Source organism: Pyrgilauda ruficollis, unplaced genomic scaffold (assembly GCF_017590135.1).
Source record: "Pyrgilauda ruficollis isolate IOZ18807 unplaced genomic scaffold, ASM1759013v1 scaffold27, whole genome shotgun sequence".
In the NCBI taxonomy this organism is placed as follows: Eukaryota; Metazoa; Chordata; class Aves; order Passeriformes; family Passeridae; genus Pyrgilauda; species Pyrgilauda ruficollis.
In genome coordinates, this window is record NW_024524044.1 from 6804472 (window position 1) to 6827140 (window position 22669).

Below are 22669 nucleotides of genomic sequence, written 5' to 3' on the forward strand. Positions count from 1 at the left end.
ATTTCTAATTTTTGTGTTTGTGTACTTTCTCAAACTTTGATCTTAATTATAAATAATTCTGAATTATTATTCCATTTATTTAAGATGCATCTGGATTATACTCCTGCTCATTTAAGCATCTTAATATTGTATTACTTGCGTAATACTAGCAATACTGACATACCTAGCGTATGTTCCACTCAGGTTTTTTAGCTTTGACAGAAGATAGTTCCTGACATAAGCAAGTGACAGCAGTACTCAAATACTGAGGCAATTTATGCATTTATTATATACATATATACACAGGAGTATTTTTAAAGAAAACTACAAAAAGGGTAAGTAATTTCAATTTCCGAAGAATGAGATTAAGCAGTCATTTAAAACCAGTTTGTCAGAAATAGTTTGAAAACATTCCCTACCTCCCTGTGAGTTAGGAGCCAGTAGTTAACAAATGAACTAAAGACACAGTCTTACTGGGCAGATGATAAAAATGTATAATTAGACTTTGATAAATTTGAACCTTGTTTTGACACTATTTTTTCATAACGGCATTCAGAAAGAACCAACGAGCCTTATGTTCACAGTGCAATATAAAAATCAGAAAGGATAAGTACACAACACAACAGGTAACATAGCTGACACTTGCATTTAAACACCTTAGTGGGAGGCACCTAGTGCTGGCCAGGACAAAAAACAAAAACAGAAACATGACACTGGGCTACACAAAACTAATCTAAAACATATGACAACTCCAACACTTCTGCAGGAGTCTTAAAAGACAAGATTAAAAACTGCATTGAAACTGCATGAAAAAATTCTAAAATGTTTTCTGCTAAGTAGAAATGCTTTATCTAGAAATCTTTTTATCTAGACAACTGTCCTTTGAGAATACCAAAACATAAATTGACCACGTAAGATTACACAAAACAATTTGCATTGTTAAGAGTTCCACTTAAAATTAGCACTGAATTCACTAATCCTCTAATATTATCGACTCTAAACTTAACAAGAAGTTCAGTAAAATCTTCAGAATGAATTGAAAATTACAGTCTTAATTTCCTTGGTACAAAACACTATGAGTTAATCTTCACTTTAATCACCTATTGCATTTTTTGTTATATTCTGCCCATTTTTACCTATTATATTCGTATTTACAGTTTCAATTGCTGCATTGACATTCAAAAAAGCAAAAGGTATCTCTATAATGCTAGTAAGTTGGTGATATTCTTCGCTCAATTTTTAGCAGTCTTTGAAGTGCATCTTTCTGTATATCAAATCCTGAACTAACCAAACATGGTCAGTTGCCTGTAAAGCAGCAGCAATTTGCAAAGGGGAAGTTTAATTCAGCTGAGCTAAAAACAAGGACTGATAGCCTGATTCCTTGACAATAATATTCATACAAGAGGTCACAGTAAAATTAAAGATGAAAATTTTTCTTACCATCTGGTTTAGACCTTAGATGTCCACGAGGGATAAAAGAACCTTGGAAAGAATTGTACTCTTCTAGAACTGCCATATTTATATCCAGTAAAATTTTTCCCATCATTACACATGCACCTTCCCCAGCAGGTGTAGACAGCTCAATAAACGAAGATGAAAGAGGCATATAGAGCTCATCATTAGGAAGTACCTGACAGTACAGTGGCCTTAAGCATCCACTGTTATCAAAATCTGTGACATCTTCAGAAGGGGCTCCAGAAAACGTTGTACAGAACATTTTGAAATGTTAATTCCAGTCTGTATTTTATTTAAAGCCTCTCTAGATATCTCTCCCAGACTACAGACAGCTCTACAACAAATGCAAACTGTTCTAGTTAACAGCTGAAACAAAATTCTGCCACATGGTTCCTCAAGATTCCCTCAAAACCTAATACTCTGACAAATCCTCATTTCATCCAGTACTCCACTACGAGGTCAGTTCAACCACAATAACTCTTCTTTATTTGCATAAAGAGACCTAGCAATTACAAATGAGTAGAACACAAATCCCAGGAAATTACAGACTAATACATTTTACATAACTGTTAATGCCAATTTGAGTTTAATCCTGCAATTCTACAAAAACAAAAAAACCTTAAATCCCTATCATTGAAAACGTCATACAAAAGACCAAGTGATTTTTCCATGCAGCTTCAATGTATGCAGAAAATCCAGACTAACAAGCCCAGAAAAAAAATTCCTCACAATATTTCAACCATGGGTCATGTGAGTACAGAAATGTGACTGTTTTAATTTTTCAGTTTTAGAGCTAATAATGCATTAATACCCAGCACAAAAAAGCAGGTGTTTCATCCTTCCTTCCCAACAGAATTTCTGAGAAACAACTCCATATAGAGAGCAAAATAAAAAGCAGCTGTTACTACAATAGGTGTGGGTTTTTTGGGTCCAGTTACATGCTGATAGTATGTATCTGCACTAGTCTTAATTCAATATACTGAAATGAGAAGTCTGTGTAGGGTGCAACAACTTGAGGCTATAATCCACGCCCTGGCCACATCTTATCTGGGACTGCTGAGGACATGGCCACACAACTTCTCACCAAGAGAGAAGCCAGGCATTACGGAATTTGATAAAATCAGAAAAAGAAAAGGTTTTAATAGGTTTTGAAAGAGTATGTGGATGTCCCAAGGAAACAGTTTATTAAAAAACAGATGCTGAAACCTGTATATAACATGAAGTGATTATAATTCTGAAACACTGAGCATAAACCCTATGTCTTCCACAGAACACTCAGAATAAATTCAGCACAGGGATAATGACTGCAAGTTTAGTATGGGAGAATTTTTCTCAGAAAAATATTGTTCTCAAGGTCTTATGGCATGAGTTATGGAGAGTATTTTAAGCACAAAAATTTTTGCAGGCTTAGTTTTCTTATATCTTGTTCTATTAAAGGATAGCAAACTAGACCAATAAATTGTTTGTGTTATAACAGAGATAAAGGTTAAATTTTTTTTGTGGGAGGTGTTACTACATGATCACCACTGCTGCTCTAATTCCCATCTGCTCTGCAGACATTGCTGTCAGGGATGTGCTGTTTAGGTAAGCAGAGCAGTTAAAACCTTTTGAAAGCTCAGAAAAGCTGGCAAGACTATCACGCATGGTACTACTGTGAGCGTTTCAAAACTTAACAGCCCAGTCAAACTTTTATCTATACTAAAAATGCCTGACCTAAACTGATGATTGCCTGAATTTCCTCAAAACGTCAAGATTATGAAAAAAGGAAAAGCAATTTTTTGAGAAGTATTCCATATGAGGGAGGTTTTATCTGGGTATATGAAAGGAATCATTAGTTCCCATAATTCAGGCTTAGTTATGAATTACCTATTTTGGTGACCTACAGAGAAATGCTTGGATGACTTGGTCAGAACAAATTTTAAGGCTATCACCTCAAACCATAAGCAGATTTCTGAAGATCAGTTAACTCTACCACTGCTCAAACAGCAAGCTCACAGATACATGCTGTGACCTATATGATCTGGATCACTGACAGAAATACGACAGAAGAAATCCCTTTTTAACTTCAGTGTGAATTCAGAAATCAAAAGTACCAAACTTGATATTCATTGATGTGCCTTTTTCATGATTTCAGAATGGATAGCAAAAAAGTTCTGTACCAAATCAACACACAGTTTGATTCCTTCCATCGATTTAGTAAGAGGATCTCCTAAGGAACCAGTATCTTCATGCTAGTGAGACATGCTCCTGAGAGGCAAGGAGATTCAAATAATTCTTCATTCAAAAGGAGTTTAATATTGATGAACATATGACATAAACCCGCAAGATTATGTTACATGGTTAGCCAGATATACTGAAATTGAAATATTATATGCTATTAAATCCATCATTATTATACCTGACATTAAGACAAATGGACTAACTTTGTACTGTGATCCTACACATGCATATTCTGAAGATCAAGCAGCAAGCACATGCCACAAAGTTTTCTCAGTTTAAGCTGAAGGGCCCCCTCTCCTACTTGCAACAAAACATGCTTCTCCAGAAACATTCTTTACAAATGCCAGCTAAGCCATAACGTTTCTTAAGCCACAACAAATTCTGAAGAACAGAAACAAAAAGAATACTGTAACCTCCAGTTTTACTGCTTTTGTCACTACATGACTATCCTGAACAAATCTGAAACAAAGGTATACATAAACAGTAAATGACAGCAGAAGGAAAAAATAAAATGCAGTGATTCATGCAAAAAGCTTACCATTTGGTGGGTCTCGTCTTTTTTCTGTTGAAAAAGAAAAAAGAGCCATTTAATCATAGGTATCACAGGAAAAATGAATTCTAAAGTTTAGTGTTTAGTGAAGCTTTCAATGACCTTGACCTCAAACTTAGGAATCTATTAAAATCCTTAAAGTCTACTTGCGCAGTTGAAAAAAAGTATACAGAACAAAAAAACCCCCTATCTTAGTTAACAAGCACTGATTTGAAGTGTACAAACTGAGCAGGAGCATATAAGGCAACAGCTACGGACTTGGTTTCAGGCATTTCAACTATGAAGTAGAGTGAAATATTCAAAAATAATCTGTTTTAAATACAACCTGTCAAAGTAAGATTTTTGAAGCATTATGCTTTCTGATGCCCACTGAATGAAACTGTTCTTTCATTTTTATCTGAAATGTAATTAGCACTTTTATAGAGTATTGTTCCCTCACAGAATCTAAAATTTAAATCATTTTTGCTTTATGCCTAAAAAATAGGACACACAGGGGTAAGACACTTCACCTATGTTATCCAACAGATACCATAGGCAAAAACAGATAACTATATGGAAAGAACTAGAATCTCCTTGATATTAGTATGATATTCTGTTCACAGCACCATAGTGTTTCACAGACTGAAGAATCTGGCTTGATGATTTAAAATGTAACATTTTTACACCTCAATATTCTCAGCCTATAATAATAAGTTCCCCTTTAAAGGAGATTCCCCTCACTTACTATTAATTCCTCTACACCCCCAGTACATATTTATACACAGTACATCTACAGACACACTCTTAAGAAATTTGGATTTAGCAGCACCCATAAAGGCAAGCAGTTTATCATCTCACTATAGCAAAAGCCACAGCTCTCTAAGGATTTGGAGTATCTGTAGTCTAACAGGGGTTCTCAAGAGTTGTGTAAGAAGAATTTGTACACAGGCACTTCACTTTCCAGCAAGGCCCAGAAAATCTGTTAACTTGTTGATATTTTTCCAGACTCACAAACATAAGAAGGGACAGAGTGTCTCCATAGATGGTGCTGACCTTGTCCTAGGAATACTTAAAACCCCAAAAATATACAATCCTAAGTATGCAAGACAAATCAGCCTCATGTCAGTCTGCTGATCTTCAGGTAGGAATAAAGGAATCTGTCAAGATCAAACCTTCATGGGAAGGTGACCAAAACCCATTGAGAGTCAACTTTTGATGAACAAGCCTTCCCAAGACAGTTGATTGTTAGGTCACAGCAGGCTAGTTTCAGGCATAGAGGTGGAGAACCTCTGCAAGGGTGCCTCAGCATCAGGTCTGAGGTGAGAAAAAGAAAAAAGGCTCTTTGACTAAGTACCGTGCTCTCTCCTCCTACAAGATTCAGTTTAAAAAACCACACCTTCTACTGTCCCCTAGAAAGAAATAAAAATAAATCAACCCCCACCTCAACCTTTGGACCATAAGCAGAGTTCTAGTCAGAAACTCAGAGACAGCAAAGGAGAGTGCAGGACCAGTTGCAAATCACCTGTCAGAGGATGGGAAGATGGCAAAAGCAGGAAGCATTCATAGGAAGTGTTAGGTGGCCTTGAGTCACATCATGGTAATCCTTTAAAGTTTTCACTATAATAAATAGTTCAAGAGAAAAAGTAGTGGGAAACAACCCAAAACATTATATATACTTCCTGTAATTTTTACTGGCTAGATTAATTTGTGGCCCAAAGAGACTAGCTCTGTTTTTCTGTGGTTACCACTGCTGACAAGAAAGTATGAACTTTTGTCCCTGAAGCGCAGATGACCTGACGAGAGTGGCAGATTTTCCGGTTTTTGAAGATGAACATGCCTACTGATCTAAAACAGATGAATATCAGCAGCTGCCTATGTACAAAAAACACAGCTCCCTTCAATAAGCATTCCTGGAAATGAGAATAATCTCTGCCAAGACTTGAACCCAATGCAAGCCGAGCAGGTTAGAGATGCCCTTGTTGTCCAGGCAGCAAAAACAAAATCTGTGACCAAAGACGAAAAAAAAAAAAAACCAAAGCAAATAAAAAAAAAAAATCCCTCTCCATATGAAAATATCTACCTTGAAACTTATGAAGTCCATTAGGAAGGTACTCAGGAGCCAAAAGCTTGTGAAGGAAAAAAGCACTTTCATGGAAGGTCAACAGAGCTCCCACCCATGAGCTACAAGCAGTACATAAAAATTAGACAAGTCTCCTATTTCAGAAAGAACTACTTGCAGTTAAGAACAACTGTCTATTTCCCTTTTAGGGATGAGTGCTCAGCATGTGGAGAAGGCACTTGTGTGTATACACACATTACCATTTCTGAGGCGAGATAATAAAAATAAAAAGTAATGGTACCTATGTGCAATACCCGAAGTGAGAGCACAATACAGTGACAAGCACTGAGGAGAGACACACTGTGTTCATCCTGTTTACTGGGGGAACTATTTGGGGTTGGTTTAATAAGTAAATGGAGAGATTATTTAAGTAAATCTACAGACAAATTAATGAATTATAGCAATTTTTTTCTAATCTAAGGTTAAGAATTTAACTGGCTAAAAAAAAAACAAACCAACAAAACCAAAAACCCAAAACTCCCAAAATGAAAAGGCCAACCCAAACCAGAGTTTAGTTAGATAAAACCCCGCACTATTATAAAGATTTAGACAACAAATCAAGAATTCTTTCTCTACCTTTGTCCCTCATTCTTGATATTCTTTGTCCCTCACTCTACTTGATATTTTGTACATTTGCAAGCTTTTGTACATTCTCTGTTTGGAGCCAAACTTTCACCTCTCTGGAACTCCAGATGCACTTACTCAGTAGTTGTCTGCATACTGGAGTGCATTTCATGCTGAGTGAGGAAGAGCAGAACCCTGTTGTGTCTTCTCTTAGCTGTCAGACAGTGTTTTGTGTCCTAACCTCAGCACCAAGCCATAGCATTGTGAGCCAGAACTGCTGTTACTGCTACCTTTCAACAATGTAAGTTTTCCATAAGATTCCTGGAGAAGTCTAACAAGCCCTGAATGGCATAACAGGCAGCTAAATGACCACATGGAGTACTTAGTTGAGTTTAAAGCATCTCAAGTGGCACTGCTATGAAATGAAACATCGTTTGGAAGGCATGAAAGTAAAAATCTCGTTAAAACAGAAAAGCATCAAAATTATCAGACTATTATCTCTGTGATTAAGAAATTAAAATGTATTAATATTATAGATGATATACAACTCTGGTATCATTTGTATATAAATATATAAATGTACACTTAAATTATTATATGTTTCATATAAACATTTATAAATACATAAAAACATAAACACCAACAGAAAATCAGCTTTGATTTGAACAGTGCAAAGCCTGTTATTTTAGAAGCACAAATAAACAGTCACAAGGACAAATACAGAACTCCATCTGGTGGCTTGACTAAGGAATCTCGTAACTGTTTTAAATTCTTGGTTTCCAGCTCTTAGGAAGGAAAAACCTGAAGTGTTTTGTTTTGAAGGCTATTGTTTTGTTTTCATTTCATTTTCTTTTTTAAATAAAAGCTGTCTTGAAGTTACAGGTGTTTGGGAGGTGGAGTTGTTTGTTAAAACAATATCCAAAGTAACAGGAGCTTTAGCATACAAACAAAGGTATTAGTTCAGAGAGTAAACAAGAAAAACTTAATCTGGTTCTGCAGAAAAAAAATCACTACAAGAAGAAAACTGAACAGAAATTTTGACTGAACCACTATTTTCAAAAAAGGTTTGCTACGGCCAATAATGCAAATATACTTCTTCGCACATCACGTCTGTGCATTGTAGCATTGTGATTCAAATGTAATAGAAGAAAACTTCAGCAACAGTAGATGCAAAATTACTTTTGCAATGTGAGTATGAGAAACTTTATAACTGCCACTTCTTAATGATGCCCCTTCTTCTCATGAAACCTTACGAACTTATTCTGAGCTGAGGGAATCTTAAAGAAGTCTTAAGCTCCCAGAACAAGTGCTCTGCTCCTGAGTCACCATGCCTTGGTGAAATTCAAGTGAATACATACAGATAATTTGCTGCAAGGGCAGCTCTCCAGGATGAAGGCTTCCTCCTTCTACAGATCCCTACTGCATTGCTAGTGCGATTCCAGAATGGATTACAAAAATGCATCCTGTAGCTTGCACACAAGTCCACCCTACCTCTTACAGCAAGTCTGAACACATCTATTGGTTCCAAGCCTGTATTTTGTATCACTTTATCCTTCACAGACTTATGGCTGTCAAGACAGGAAAGTTGTTTATGGGCTCCCTGGAAAATGACCAAGACAAGATCTGTAGGAAGCCTGAGCTGCCTTTAAAGCACTAACCACATTCCCAAGGCAATCTTGCAGCTGGCAAGAAGCATGCTGTGCTTCACTGGCTGTCCTGTGCTCCTAAGGATAGTATAGGCACATTATGTCTTCTGTTCTTGGCCTGAGCCAAGATCACTAGTTCTGAATAAAAGATATTTCTCTATTAACTGCTGGATCAATGCCAAAAATTCATGAACTACTGAACATACCAGATGGTAAAATTTTTGTAACAATGCACTTGGGCAGAATTTAACAAATCAGTTATAAACAGCCCAGGGCTAAAAGAGGGTTTATTCAAATATGAAAACAACTTAAGAGAAAGATTTCTAGTTTTCCCAATGTCAGCTTACAATTTTTCTTTCCCCCAATCTGTATTTTCAAATCACAACCTTGGGGTCTCAGCTTACACTTTCAGAACAGAACACCAAGGTGAGTTGTTTCAGCAAAGTACTAGCTTTTGCACACTAGAGAAAGAAGCACGGTTTAATAGCATAATTACTTCAAAATATAAATATGGCAGTAGTGCCTCCAGTGGCTTTCACACATAGCAGTAGCTTCCTGCCTCTCCCCAGAAATAACATAAACAAGCCTGAATTTAAGATTAATTTGAATATTTACCAGATTTTCTCTGCCGTCGTCCAAGTAAATCTGTTACTGTTTTGCGGAATAGTTTAGCTTCTTCTTCATTAGCAAAATTAAGACCAACTTGACATGTCTGAAAAACATTAATATTTCCCCACCCATGACTAAGAAAATATTTTAAAGGCTTTCTTAAATATTATCTTACACCTTTCTAAAGGTATAACTAAAAAAAAAATCACTGCAAATTAGGAACCAAGTCTTAGTGAAACATTTTATCTTAGGAACATCTGTCTACTAATCAAGTTTCTAAAGATCATGACTAACAGGCATGAGCAAAATATTGTAGCTTCAAATCAAAGAGGGGAGGGGAAAGGAAAATTTGTGCTTTAAGAATACATGATATGTCATAAATATCATCTGCAAGTCAAAATGTAATTTCATTAAAGAAAGTTGAAATTAAAAAGCCACATTTTATGCGTCTGAACTATATATTAAATTTTCTAGTCGAGATACCACGAAAATTCCTTTAATAAATAAGCTTTTACAAATAATTCATAGAATTAATAACCACAGTCACATTAAAAGAAGTACTGTTCAAAACCAAAGGCATTTTAAAATATGTATTCAAAGACATTAAGACTCACATCTCCAGCAAAGGTATGAAAATATCCTCTAGGACTATTATATACAAAGTTATTGTACAGCTCCTGCTCCCACAATAATTTCCCATCCTGAAAAGAAGAAAACAAATAAAGAAAAAGACTATAAAACTTCAGATGAAATTCCAGAGTTTAACTTCTTTTACAACAGAATCGATTAAGAATTGGACACAGCATAGCGTTAAACATCTGCCTTGCTATTAACCCAATAGATAAGCTCAATCAAATCAAAGTACACCAGAGCTTGTGGAAGAGCTGTGAAAGCCTATTCCAATGGGTCACTATGTTCTGTTAAAATTCCTGGATATTTCCAAAAACTCCTTTCAAGTTCTAGAACCCTGCAACAGTGATACTGAGAGCAGTAATAGCAACCAGTCACAAGAATACAGTGACAAAACAGCAACTGCAATTAAGGAGACTTCCAGTCTCCTGTTCTTATCTCAGGCTTGACTTGAAAACAGTTGACTAAAGAGAACAAAAATCTCATATTTTTAAAAAGTCTCATGTATTTAAATGACATTACAGTTCAGCACCCAAGGAAGAAGTTTCTGACAGAGTCTTAACAATCAAGTGACCAAATCACAAAGTCAAATGCAAGTGCCAACTGGCAATCCTGAACAAATCTGAGAAACTTCAAGCACTGAATGCTGACAGATAAGGAGCTGTTTCCTGGCTGCAGAGATAATGGGAAGCTTTCCAAAGTCTCAGCACAGTCAGTAGGACTTAGGTTTCGTAGCATCATTTTTGTTATGAAAACACATCTTGGACACTTTGTCTCTCAGTTCCCACTCTCTTGATCGGAGTATTGTAATAGGACAAAGATCTTCAGTATGACTCTATTTTTTGTGGAGGGGGAATGAAAGAAAAAGCCACCCACCCCACCCCCCAGAAAGTCAGAACACACAACTTCTTTATCCTGTAGTTTTCACATGCACCACACTGACCAAAAAGATTGTTTCCACCCATACATAAGACAGCATCTATTTCTTTAACCCATCCAAAGTAGTGACACCTGCTAGAATTTTGATAGCTATCCATATCAGTGACACTAAACTAATTTCCACTAATGTGAATAATCACATCTGTAGAGGACAGCTTCTGAGAACTGTAAGAATAATTGATATTTATTTCATCCATTAAAGATGACATATATGAAATTGTTCGAATTTGGAGTACCTGAAAAAGTTGTAATTATCTATTGATAACAACTGCAATTGCACAGCTTAAAACACAACCACTTGAGAATTTCTATGAATGCATAGCTGCAACCTATACTCATTGAATTCAAAATGGAGAATGAATACAACCAAACTTAAAGGCTCTGAAAAAGAAAAAAGATGCTTACCTTAATGTCAAATATTCTGATAAAGTATGACCTCTGTGGATTGTCCTTTACAAGGCAAGCTACACCACAGCACTTCTTTGACCACATGGCATTGCGATCTGCTGCGTATATCTGAACCACTGCTGAAGACATCGTCTAAAAAGAAAAGGTAGCTATTACTTTTAAGGAAAAAAAATCATAAATTCTATAATTGATCCTTTTCCAAAGCATCTTTTAGTTTTGCTCCTTCTAGGCAGCAACTTTGCTGATTTCCCAGGGAGTTAACACCATAAGGTTCAAATGTCCCCAAATCACTCCTGTGCTTTAGATGTCACTTCTATGCAAGATTTAGACACCTTAAGAGCCCAAATGAACTTATCATTCTTTTTCATGAAAAACAGCAAAGAAATTTTGCATGTAAGAAGCAGATCAATAACTACGGTGGTCACACAGAGTAGCCCTACTGCTCAAGGAAATGTCTGTTTAGTACTTCAAACTGAATACAAACACAATACTGAAGATGAAACTGTAAATTACACAGTTCCTGGACACACTCATGGGTACTGGAAGACATTGCTTAATTGTTTAAGTGGTCTCTGGCACATTTTTAACCTATGCCAACTAGTGAACTCCAAAAATTCCTGGGCACAGTTTGAGAATTCACATGAGCTAGGCTCATTCCCAGCTAGCAACCAAAAATTGTCCTGCTTTCAAACAGAGAGATTTTAGTAAGACTTGAAGATTATTCCAAACCAGATTGCTTCAGTCACTAGAACATTCTTGGGCATATTTTCTAGTATATCTGTGCCTTACCTTAAGAGTCCCATAAGGAAAGGAAAATGGAAGCTCTCAAAGAATATTTAACAGCCAAGTCATAAGGACACAAAGCTTAAATGATCTGTAATAGGCCAAACCAGAGGCTGTCTAGCCTAGGATCTATGCTCCAGCAGCACCAGATGCCAAAAGAAGCTAAGAATACAAGACGCAAGAAGAATACATTGAATACTATGGAAGCATATCCCCAGAAACTGCTAGGTTGGAGCTCAAAGATCCCCAGGTCAGCAGCACATACTGCATTGTTTCTTTGTGAATTTGTCTGTTCACTCAGACCCATGTGAAATTCTAAGCATGATAACACTGCAGAGGATTGGGTTTCACAGTTTTCTTATGCACTGTGTGAATAATTAGCTCCTTTTATCTAGACTTTTGCCACCTGCTAGTTTCAGTTGATTGTCCCTCCTTACTCTCACACTAAGAGATGGTGTTGATGGCTTCACAGTTGCTCCTTTATGCTGCACATCCTTTTATAGATATTTGCCACATTTCTTTGGCCTCTACACTCTCTTTAGGAAGTTTAGGAAGCAACACTAGTTTTATGTCACTCTTGTACCAAGAAAAAAAAAATCATACTACACGTTACCCTTGTCACTTTTACATGGATATTAACTAGTCCTACTATGTCCTTCTTTGCATAGGGATGAGACTTATGCTGTATGAATCCAGTTTGTTAGCCCTTTGAACATAGGATCACAATAACAGTTCTCTGCTTTGTTCTCTACTTATTTCACTACCAGTCAAAAAGCTGCATTTCCTTTATCACTAATATCATCCAAAATTTTAAGCAGATGTTATTTTAGATCTGTTACAGTTCCAAGACCTTTCTGGATGGCTTATACCTTACCTGAGTAATGGGCTCTGTATTAGGTTTTCCCCACCTGCTCCACAAGGATTACTCTCCCTTCACTGACACTGACTACTTGCCCAAACAGGAGACATCCAGAATGCAGGCATGCCTTCCTGCATTATAAAATTATCTACTAAATGTTGTTGTCACCATGGTCATACTTTTCAAATGGCTTAAAACCCCAAAAGAATAACCCAAGTTTCATTGGATTTTTTTTTTTTAAATAAAAAACCCTTCAGTTTTGTTAAAATAGAGTCAACATAACACAGTCAGACTGATGGCTACACCTTAGGGAAGCTATATAACCCTTGCCCAGACACTGTGATGCTAACTTTCACAAGCCAAGATATATTTCTGATTCTTTTTGCAGTCACCTCATCAGAAGTTGTCAGACTACTAATCTTACTGGTAACCTACAGAAGAAGTTAAAGCATGATTGTCTGATGAAAAGAGTGCTTTGTAGTTGCTTCCTCAAATGCTCTACAACTAAATGTGGAGTAAAACTTCTCTCCCTATAATCTGCAGAGTAATACAAGTAATTTAACCATAACTGCACTTGTCAGATAAGTAGAAAGGGACCTAAGAATTACCCATACTACCATAACAAAACAGTTACATCTGCACCTTAATGTCATCTAAGAGATTCCATATTCCCCTCTACGTTGCAAACAGAAAATGACCTAATTTTGGACACAGCCAGGCAGATTTTGTTCAAAATCTTTGCTTCTTTAACAGCCTCTCCCACTCATTTCTCCAATACTGTCTACTTGTTAAATTTATAACCTTATAGACACAAGACAACACACTGGAGCAAAATGGGCCATTCTACAGTTCACATTTAAGCACAGCAACTATCTCTCCACCCCTGCAAGAAACCTTCTCAATACTCCAAGACAAGTCCAGTTTCACTAACCTCTACCCAACAGGACTTCCCACAGAAATGGGTGGTCTTGGAAGGAGTTATACAACTTAAATTCAAGGCACAGGAAACAGTGACCTCTGTCAAGATATGGCTCTTTATACATTGCTTATTATCATATCTAACAGCAAAAGCACCAACTGGAGTATCTGGGTAAACCAGTAACTGTCGTAACTTGACAACTGCTTATAAAACCTTGAACCAACGCCTACCTCATGAGTACAAAGAAGAATATTACTCAGAGTGTGTCTTCATTCTGCATAATCATAATATATTTAGTATATACTTGGTTACCCTGTGACTAGAGCTTGATTTAGAAGATAGAAAACAATTTCACTGAATCTAAAGTAGGTTTTGTTTTGAGGTCTACCAAGTCTAGAGTTCAACTGCATTTTAACATACGCATTAGAATTGTACAAATTCCTAGTGTTGACAAGCCACAATGAGGCTTTTGCATATTAGAATATAAAGCTACAAATTCTGCTGTCATACCACTCAGGTTTTTTTATTAAAAGGGCATTAAAGGAAAAAAATACAAAGTATATTTTGGGGGGTAGGGGGAAGAGGACAATCAAATACAACTCCTTTTACTTCATTCCCCTGTTCATTTTCATTATGTAGAGCAGTGGTGCCAAGCTTTCTGCTATTCAGCTTCTGGAACAAAGATAGTAAAAGTAATGATTCCACATGATTTTGAAATTTGCACAGACTCATAGTGAAATTTAAAACTTGAGAAAATAAAACTTAATCTACTGCTATTCAATATGAATCCTAGCCACATAAATTCAAATTAAAAAGTTCTAATTTAATTGCATAATTGCAGCATCTGAGAACATTTACACAAATATCATATTTTAATATTCTACTGCATTTACTGAGTATTTACTATTTATTTTGAAGCCAATTAATGTAGTTAATTGTTTCAGTTTCTCACAGCATTCTTGAAGAGAATCTTGCATTTAAAAGTATGGGTTCTTTTATATGTAAATATTTCTTCAGATAGGTCAGACCACTGATTCAATGTAATGATTGTATTTTTTTCTGACATAGTAGGTTACTTTGTTACTACTTTATTTTCAGGAGGATTTTGAAGTTGTCACTACTGCTTTTTTTAAGAGCTTTGGTGAGGACCTTGTCCTTTTTATATAGCTGTATGCCTAGAAAAGGTGCATAGGGGAAAGAAATAAGATAGTCTACTAAAAACTGATGGGCCGTGGAGGTGAAAACCAACCCTGCTCAGCTCCCTCTACTTTCTCCACAGTCAGCCTCCAGCTAGAGGACATACCATTGATTCCAGGAACCTGTCACACCCCTCAAGCTGATGAGCTATGAAGCAGCAAGCCTGTGTTGTCAGCTGTGCATTGGCTGCCTCACTGGAAGAGCTGGTCCTACCCTTGGACCTATACTGCAGGATATGTGGTACCAACAAAAGGCTCATGAAAACACCTTCTGCCTGCAAGACACAGCCACAACCAGTCATCACACGTCTGCAGAATGCGATCACAACAGCCACTGACAGTTTCCGACCGGGCAGCAGATAGACGTGTACTTTGATCGGCTTCTGGTGTGACCATTTGCTGCAGTGGCCTGTCAAGTTTGACTTGCTGTAACTCAAGTCTTCTTAAAAAACAGCAAAGCAAACCAACCCAGTCAGTGGCACATCTCATTGCAAAAAAGAATCGTGACAATGCATGGCTTATGGCTGACAGACATTACAACATAGTGGGCCAAAAGTCACAACAAAGAGTGGCAGCAAGATTCAAGCTGCAAGACATTCAGCCACCTCAGTATACAGCAGAACAGAAAGCAAGACCCATTTAAATGTTTTGTCCCGGTGTTTACATACAGCTGACAACAGGTTGTGGTGCAAAGATCAAAGGCTCATAAAATGACTTTGGTTGGATGTGGACCTCTCCAAGTCTTCCAGGCCAAGCTCCTGCTCACAAAAAGGGTTATTAAAAGCCTAGAGTTTATTTGCTCAGGGTTCTGTCCAGTTAAGTTTAAGGGCTACAAAATCACCTCTGTACTTAACTCCCATTTTGGTGCTTGTACAAATGCATCTAGGTTTCACATATTTCTCTAGTGGTTCAGTATTGTTATGTGTTACATGTTGACAGTACTACTGAAAACATACCAGCACCAACTTTCAAACTTTTCCTAATTTTAAGAGTGATGGGTTTTTTCCCATAAAGGGGCAGAACCATGCATACACACAGAACTTAATCACATGACAGGCTTGCTTTTCTCAAGTTATCCTTCCCAGCCCCTGAAAGTGTCGTACAAACAAAACCAGGAAAAAATATTAAATAAAAAAAGAGAACACTTTGTCCTGTAATGCAAGAATGCAAGTAGTAGCAGTTGCTTTCAAGCAGAGTAACCTCTTGAAAAAACACATGCCTATACAATGGCTGCAGCTTCTTCACCAAGTCAGTCTGAGGACTTTCAGCTCAATTAGCTACTTTTACATTTGTGTGGGAAAAACAGCAAGCTATGGTGAATAGTTGTGTGCAATCCAAACCCTCTAACAATATAAATCAGTATTTCTCTTCTCTTCTCTTTTCCATAAAGCAGGTGTCTGGAAACGTCCTAATAAATACTAGAGCTGGTGAGAAGATACCTATGGCAAGTATTTTCAAGACATGCTATGATGGAAATTTTCATTATAGCTAAGCCAACATGTTGCAGTCTGACAAATGATGTAGGGTGCTCCTGGTTAACACATTTCTTCTTTGATACAAGACCAGGAAGATAGCCTGCAGTTTGCTTCTAGGGTGACTGTTCAAGAATGAAGAGCTGTTGGCTTTCTCTGACACTACAACAGCAGCATTAGTTTTTCTCAGAGAGCAGGGTTCAGGAACACAGGCATGCTATCAAGTACCATTTCACTGCAGAAATGCTTAGTAAGGCCTAACTTTAATCTTGACCACAAGAACAGCAGGAAGCCTAGTACCAAAGCAATCTCTAATAGCCTAGCATTAGCTGACTCAGAAAAGAACATACAGAAACATCATTAAGATTTGTGAATGAGAAAAACAAGAAGCAGAAGTGAGACCAGGCTGTATAGAAAATTGACCTTCATTCACAGAAAAAGCTGCAATTAGATAGAATTCAGTGGCTGACATTTTTTTCTCCAGATGAGAAATATTCTGAAGGAAAAAACCAACCAAAATATAGCACGGACTAATCAAGCAGAGACAGTACTTGAAATCTTAGGTGTTCTTCTAAAAAAAGCTTACGTTTTAGCAATTACATTTTTAAATGTTGGTACTTAAATTACTCCATGTAATTCAATGCAAATGCAATTGTAATTAGACAGTGATAATGTTGTTTTGCAATTGCCTTATCTTCAATGTCATAAATACATGGAGCTTCCAAAAACGTTTTTGTAGTGCTCAATACAGCTATGCATTTAATCTCATCATTCAATACAGAAACATAAAACCTGCTGCAGGGACAAGGCACCAGAACTTCCACCCCTTCCTCAAAGGAAGATTTTGGTGCCCTACACAAGCAAGCTCTATTTGCTCTTTCTGGCAGTTTAATTTTCCTTCTGCACAGTGGACCTGTTTCAAGGAAAAAAAAAATGTAGCTTTTTTTCTTGGCATTGAGGAGTCTCCTGTCATGTGGGAACAGTATGTTCCCTTCCTGCTAGGAAGAGCTGATAACCCACTTCCAGAGGGAACGTTCTCTCCACCATGCACTCCTACAGAAGGCATGCACTGCAACCTCTACCAACAGTAATTTTAAACAGATTGACTAAGCCTGCCACTATTGAAATGACCCCTAAGTAATTAAGCCACATAAAAAACATGTGAGTATGCTTCCCTAACAACTGCAACATTTCAAGTAGCAGAGGCACTTGCTACAGTAGACAAAAAGACTTCCTAGCACTTTCACAGAAACCTAAAAGAGTTTAATTAGGTTCAGAATCCTGCAATATTTATAAGCCCTGAAGAGTAGGTAAGTCAACTTTCATAAGCATGGGTGTATATGGTATGATGGTATAGGTGCAATTCAGGCCTAACAGTGAGAAATACAAACACAAAATAACATCACCACCAAATTTTTGAAGTATCAGGAAGCATTCACAAGTGTCAACTTGTAATTGCTTTTCAGTTACAGATGGGAAAGGATTGAGATGGGAAGAGATTGGAGAGAGAAAGGACTGGTGGTGCTGAAGGCAGACTACTCTTGCTTACTGGTGACACCTTTATCTGAAGGACTGCAAGGATTAGGGCCCCAGACGACAGAATAAGCACAACAGATGCATCTAACTGGCTTTTTAGGCTTTCTCCCTCTAAAAACAGTGCATCAGGCTATTTATGGTTACTGCATCTTGTATAAGAAGCGTGATGATACTGTCTTGATAGTATGCACACACACGCGCGTGCTTAAAATACTCTTCAAGGACTCCACAATATTTTTACTACAAAATTAAATTTTCATCAGTCAGATTTCGCAACTCTCAGACTGGTTTATAATTTGTTTTCACACCAGGTTGCCTCCAGAATCTTCACAACTGAATCTAAATGTGACAGCATTCAGCCAGTGGGGATTTGACTACTACTTTATTTTTAATTTGGACAAACTGTGATTACTTCAATTTTTAAAGCTATTACAGCTTCTGAAGATATATTTAGCAAATTCTTAATAATCTCGTCTTTAAAGACAATTGCATATTGCAAAAAAGCTAGCTTCAGATGTTACCAACATGATTTTAAACTAGTTTCCCATAGAAAGAATACATACAGAACTTCAGAAGTTTGCTAGCAACTTTCAGTAAGTTAAGCAGCTAGAAACAATCTTCTAATTTTTATGCCCTTTTTTATGCCCCATTGTTTTCCAAAGACCAACTGATTGCTCCAAAGACAGGAACACTAAAACAAGACTTAACATTATTTGACAGAAGTGACAAAAGAAAGCCTTTTGTAAATATCCAACCACAGGAGCAAAACTTTATTTTGTGCAAATCGAGAAATTACTCAGCTGAAAACACTGAGGCCTCACCAGTTCTACTGCTTGTGAAATTATTTGCTACAATTACCAAGTGTTTAATTTTAAGCTTAAAGCTCGCTTTTAATTAATTTCCAATGATGACCCACTGATTAAAAAATGCCACATACATAGATGCCAAGAAAATAGTAATTTTTTCCAACTATACAAAAAGTTAGGCTACTAGAAATAAAGCTACTGTGTAAGAGATGCTGATTTTTCTTATTTGAAGGCAGAAGGAAGAAAGAAATTTTTTCAGAAGTAACAAAGCCACTTCAGGTATTTCCTATCACTTCTGAAACATGAGAAGACAACTCCACATAACGCATAGTGTTATGTGGAAACATTTAAGGAATTAAGAGACCAAAAATTTAACACTTAGTAACAGATTCCTTGTCTTGCCTGTGCCCTGACAACCAGACAAGTCAGCTGCAACATCCTCACTAAAGATATTTTATTGATGTGAAGAAGGTACCAGTGATCACTAAGTGATGTTAGAACAAAACAGGGATGAAACAAGGGACTGCTGTTTGACAAATCTAAGCCATAAAAGTGCTTGTCTGAACTTAACTCTGCTGTTGTCCAGTAAAGACATCCTTCACTCCTAATCCTCAGTCAGCCAGCTACAGACAGCTCACATTTTAATCAGTGTCTTCAGATAAAAATTCATTTGCCTTTCCAGTACCTCCCACAACCCCCCAGTTCAGTTAGAGCTGGCCAACTCCTTTTCAAAACATTGCTCAATGGTGGATCACAGAAAACCAACAATTAAGGTGTGGGCAAACAGCACAGCATATAAAACCTAATCAAATAGCACATGATTAAGAGAGACATTCTTTTACCAGATACAGCACGAAGATATTTTTAAATCCTACACCCTCCATTCAGCACAGCACATGGAAGACTTCAGCCTTCCTGAGATATGACATAACCATAACCACAAGCATGCTGCAGATTATAATATTCCAAGCTATCTCAGTCTAGCAGATCATTTACCAGCTGACATACACAAGCTGTGGTTTCCACTGATGAGCAAACTGAACACTGTCACTTCCTGTTTACCTGCAGCATCACTCACTGAGCTGCACCTCACTGCTTAATACTGCTGAAACCCTGGCTGGCCACAAAACAGCACACACAGCAAAACAGTTACCCGTGTTCTGGAGTTGAAGTTGTTTCATATAGTTACTTTCAGAAATAGATAATACACTGACTGCATACAGGCTTTCCATAAATTTGTTACTGTCTACTGCCATGGAACAGAAATTCTCACTAAAGATGACATTTTGTCTTGCAGTTCCACTCCCTCTCCAGTCTCCTAAGAAACACTCAGATTCAAAGCATGTAAGACTGTTCTTGCCAAAGCTCAGGGAATTTTCAGATGAAATGCTGAAGTCTACCTTTCAATTTTGATCCATTTTAAATTTATCATGACTCCCAACACTAGGATGAACCTTATATAACCATGTAAGAGATTGCACAGATACATAGATTAACCAGCTCTCAAAACTATGTTTCATGGTCATACACAGAAATTGCAGATTCAAGTCAAGAATCACAAGTTTCATGCAACGCACAGGATAAAATTTGAAATCTCCTCTGTTTTGTCCTATTCCACTGCCCATCCAGCTATAAGAAAACACAGCCTCTTGACCATACATTCCCTTTTCTCTTCTACAGCAACTCACTGCCTTCATGCACTAAGGTCCTCTTCCTTCAGCCTTCAACCATTCCATTCTCTGCGCAGAAACTTGTTTGTAGATGCTACATACTAGTTGCATATTAAATGCGGATTCTTATAAGGAAATCCTCGTAACCACTTTGAAGATATGAGAGTGCTTTGAGATAAACATCAGAATTCAGGCCCATTTTTTTAAAGTTAGATCCATGCAGCTCCTTATCAACCCACTCAGTGATATAGGTATCATGAAGTTTAGAAGTAGAAATCTGCAGAACAGTAAATTGAGTAAGGAAAGGATGCAAAGCATAAACCTCAGGGATTCATGAATTATCTCAGCTCTGGAACGCTCATTAATGAGCCATTGAAAATGCTATTCAGCATCCCCTTGGTACTCCCAGGCCCAGATTTAAAAAACAGATTAAAAAAATGAGTATTTGCTTTGCAGACATGATATTTAGGTGAACTTCACTCATGATCTTTACACCTGAAGACAGAAAACAACATGGAATTTTGACTTTTGATACTTAGGGAAGATTGAAATAAAGCAGCTTCAATAGTTTAAAAGAACTCTTTTATAAAAGAGTGCATTAATTACATGCCAACATAAAACAAAGAACTCCCTTCAAAATATTAAGAAATATGAGAAAAGGCTATTAAAAGTAAAACCTCTTTTATAATAATAGCCAGCAACTGGTCTCGCAATTGTGTATACAACTTGTGTCCTGTCCTGTAAAGCAGACTCAATCCACTTACATAAAGGTACTTAGAGATGCAACCCCCCCCTCACACTTTCACTGTGCCACAATTCAACATGTATTAATTCCTCCTTGAGTAGTTCACATTTAAACAGAATAGTTACGGCAATTCAAGTCAAATACAATAAAACATAACTGCATGTAAGATTTTAAAAAAAAAAATATATATATACCAGCAAATGAATTTGCTATGAATAGCTATTCCTGGTGACAAGTCTTAAAAAGTTGATATACTATGGGGGGAAAAAAAGGCATGAAGATGTGTTAGTTCTATGATCCCTTGCTATATTCAAAGTTTACTGCAGGATAAAAGATTAGACCCCAGCTGAATGCCCAGGAGACTCCTGGTTTTCATTTTGTTCTGGTAATAAGAAGTTGCATGCTAGTGTTTGTTTGTCCCCTGTGCCTCAGTTTCCTCATCTGTACCATGTAAGGGAGACACTGACCTCTATCACTGTAAAGTGCTTTGAGAACTACTGATGAAGAAGTATTATGCTGTCACAGACAGAAATTATTTTTGGAGGGTGTGGGATATGTGTCAACATGATTGTCTCTGTTAATAGCAAAGGTTAAGACAGGTTAATTTCCACATCTGTTTTAGGTAAGGAAATGGAGATATTCTTTCACCGGGGCAGGGGAAGCCCCTTAAGTCTAGTGACATTTATTACAGCTAACAGTTTCAATTATCACTGCCCAAAGGGGCTCCTTCTTTGCAGGTACCAGCACTACATTTACCAACGTGCTGTGGAGACCAAAAGCCACTTAAATTCACTTGTCTGTAAAGAAACATTAGTTTGGAAGCAGTGTCACAGAATGGTGGTCTTAGATGGCCGAATGTACACAGATCTTAGACTTACAGTTTAAATCACCTATTTCTATTCTAGACCAACCATGGCTGCAAATTCTTTGTAACAAAATTAATAATGCTTCTCTAAGTCACCATCACACTTATTTCTTACACAGTACATTTAACTTGTGATTCTTATGATAGAAGATTAAAGAGTACAATGTATATGACTCAAACCTTCCCATGTACTCGGAATGTCTCAGTGGTCTATTCCATGAAAAGCCCTGAGCAATAATAATCCGTGAAGTCTCAGTATGTAGGCATTGAAAAAAATATAAGACAACCCACCCAAAAAGAAGTAGTTTTGAAAACTAGGCACTCTAGCCTAATTCTGACACAGCCCTTCAATAGGGGTAATCTCATCATCCCCATCATCTAGGTTCATTTACAAAGGATTCAGGCTACATTGAAAAATGCTAGGGAGAGTTTACTTTAGCTTTTGGCATTGCTACTTGGTCCCCTAAACTCCCCTAGGAGCTGAAAACACCACTGTAGCATGGCCTTTGCAGCACAAGATTTGTGTTTAAACTCTCAGGTCAGGTATTATAAACCTTGCAGGGGGATGAGGGGTTTGGGGTAAATAAAAAAAAAAAATCTTGATTTCCTCATAGTCTAGTATCCATTCCTGGGCACACAGAGCAGATTTACAGAACACACTGAAAGCTAGTTAGCTTCACCAATGGAAGTATCCCATTGAACATCTGTTACTCAAAAGTG

At 37.2% G+C, this 22669-nt stretch overlaps 1 protein-coding gene across 3 annotated transcripts in view; it reads right to left on the bottom strand.

The window, feature by feature from the left end:
• Positions 1–22669, bottom strand: part of WASL (WASP like actin nucleation promoting factor) — a 53978-nt gene that overhangs the window by 19122 nt on the left and 12187 nt on the right. For all 3 annotated transcript variants that reach the window (XM_041471483.1, XM_041471482.1, XM_041471484.1), the window contains exons 2-5: positions 11096–11230; positions 9736–9822; positions 9128–9224; positions 4193–4216 (exon numbers count right to left, since the gene is read on the bottom strand). In XM_041471483.1, the coding sequence (XP_041327417.1) occupies positions 4193–4216; positions 9128–9224; positions 9736–9822; positions 11096–11230 (343 nt within the window). The remainder of the gene's footprint in view (positions 1–4192; positions 4217–9127; positions 9225–9735; positions 9823–11095; positions 11231–22669) is intronic.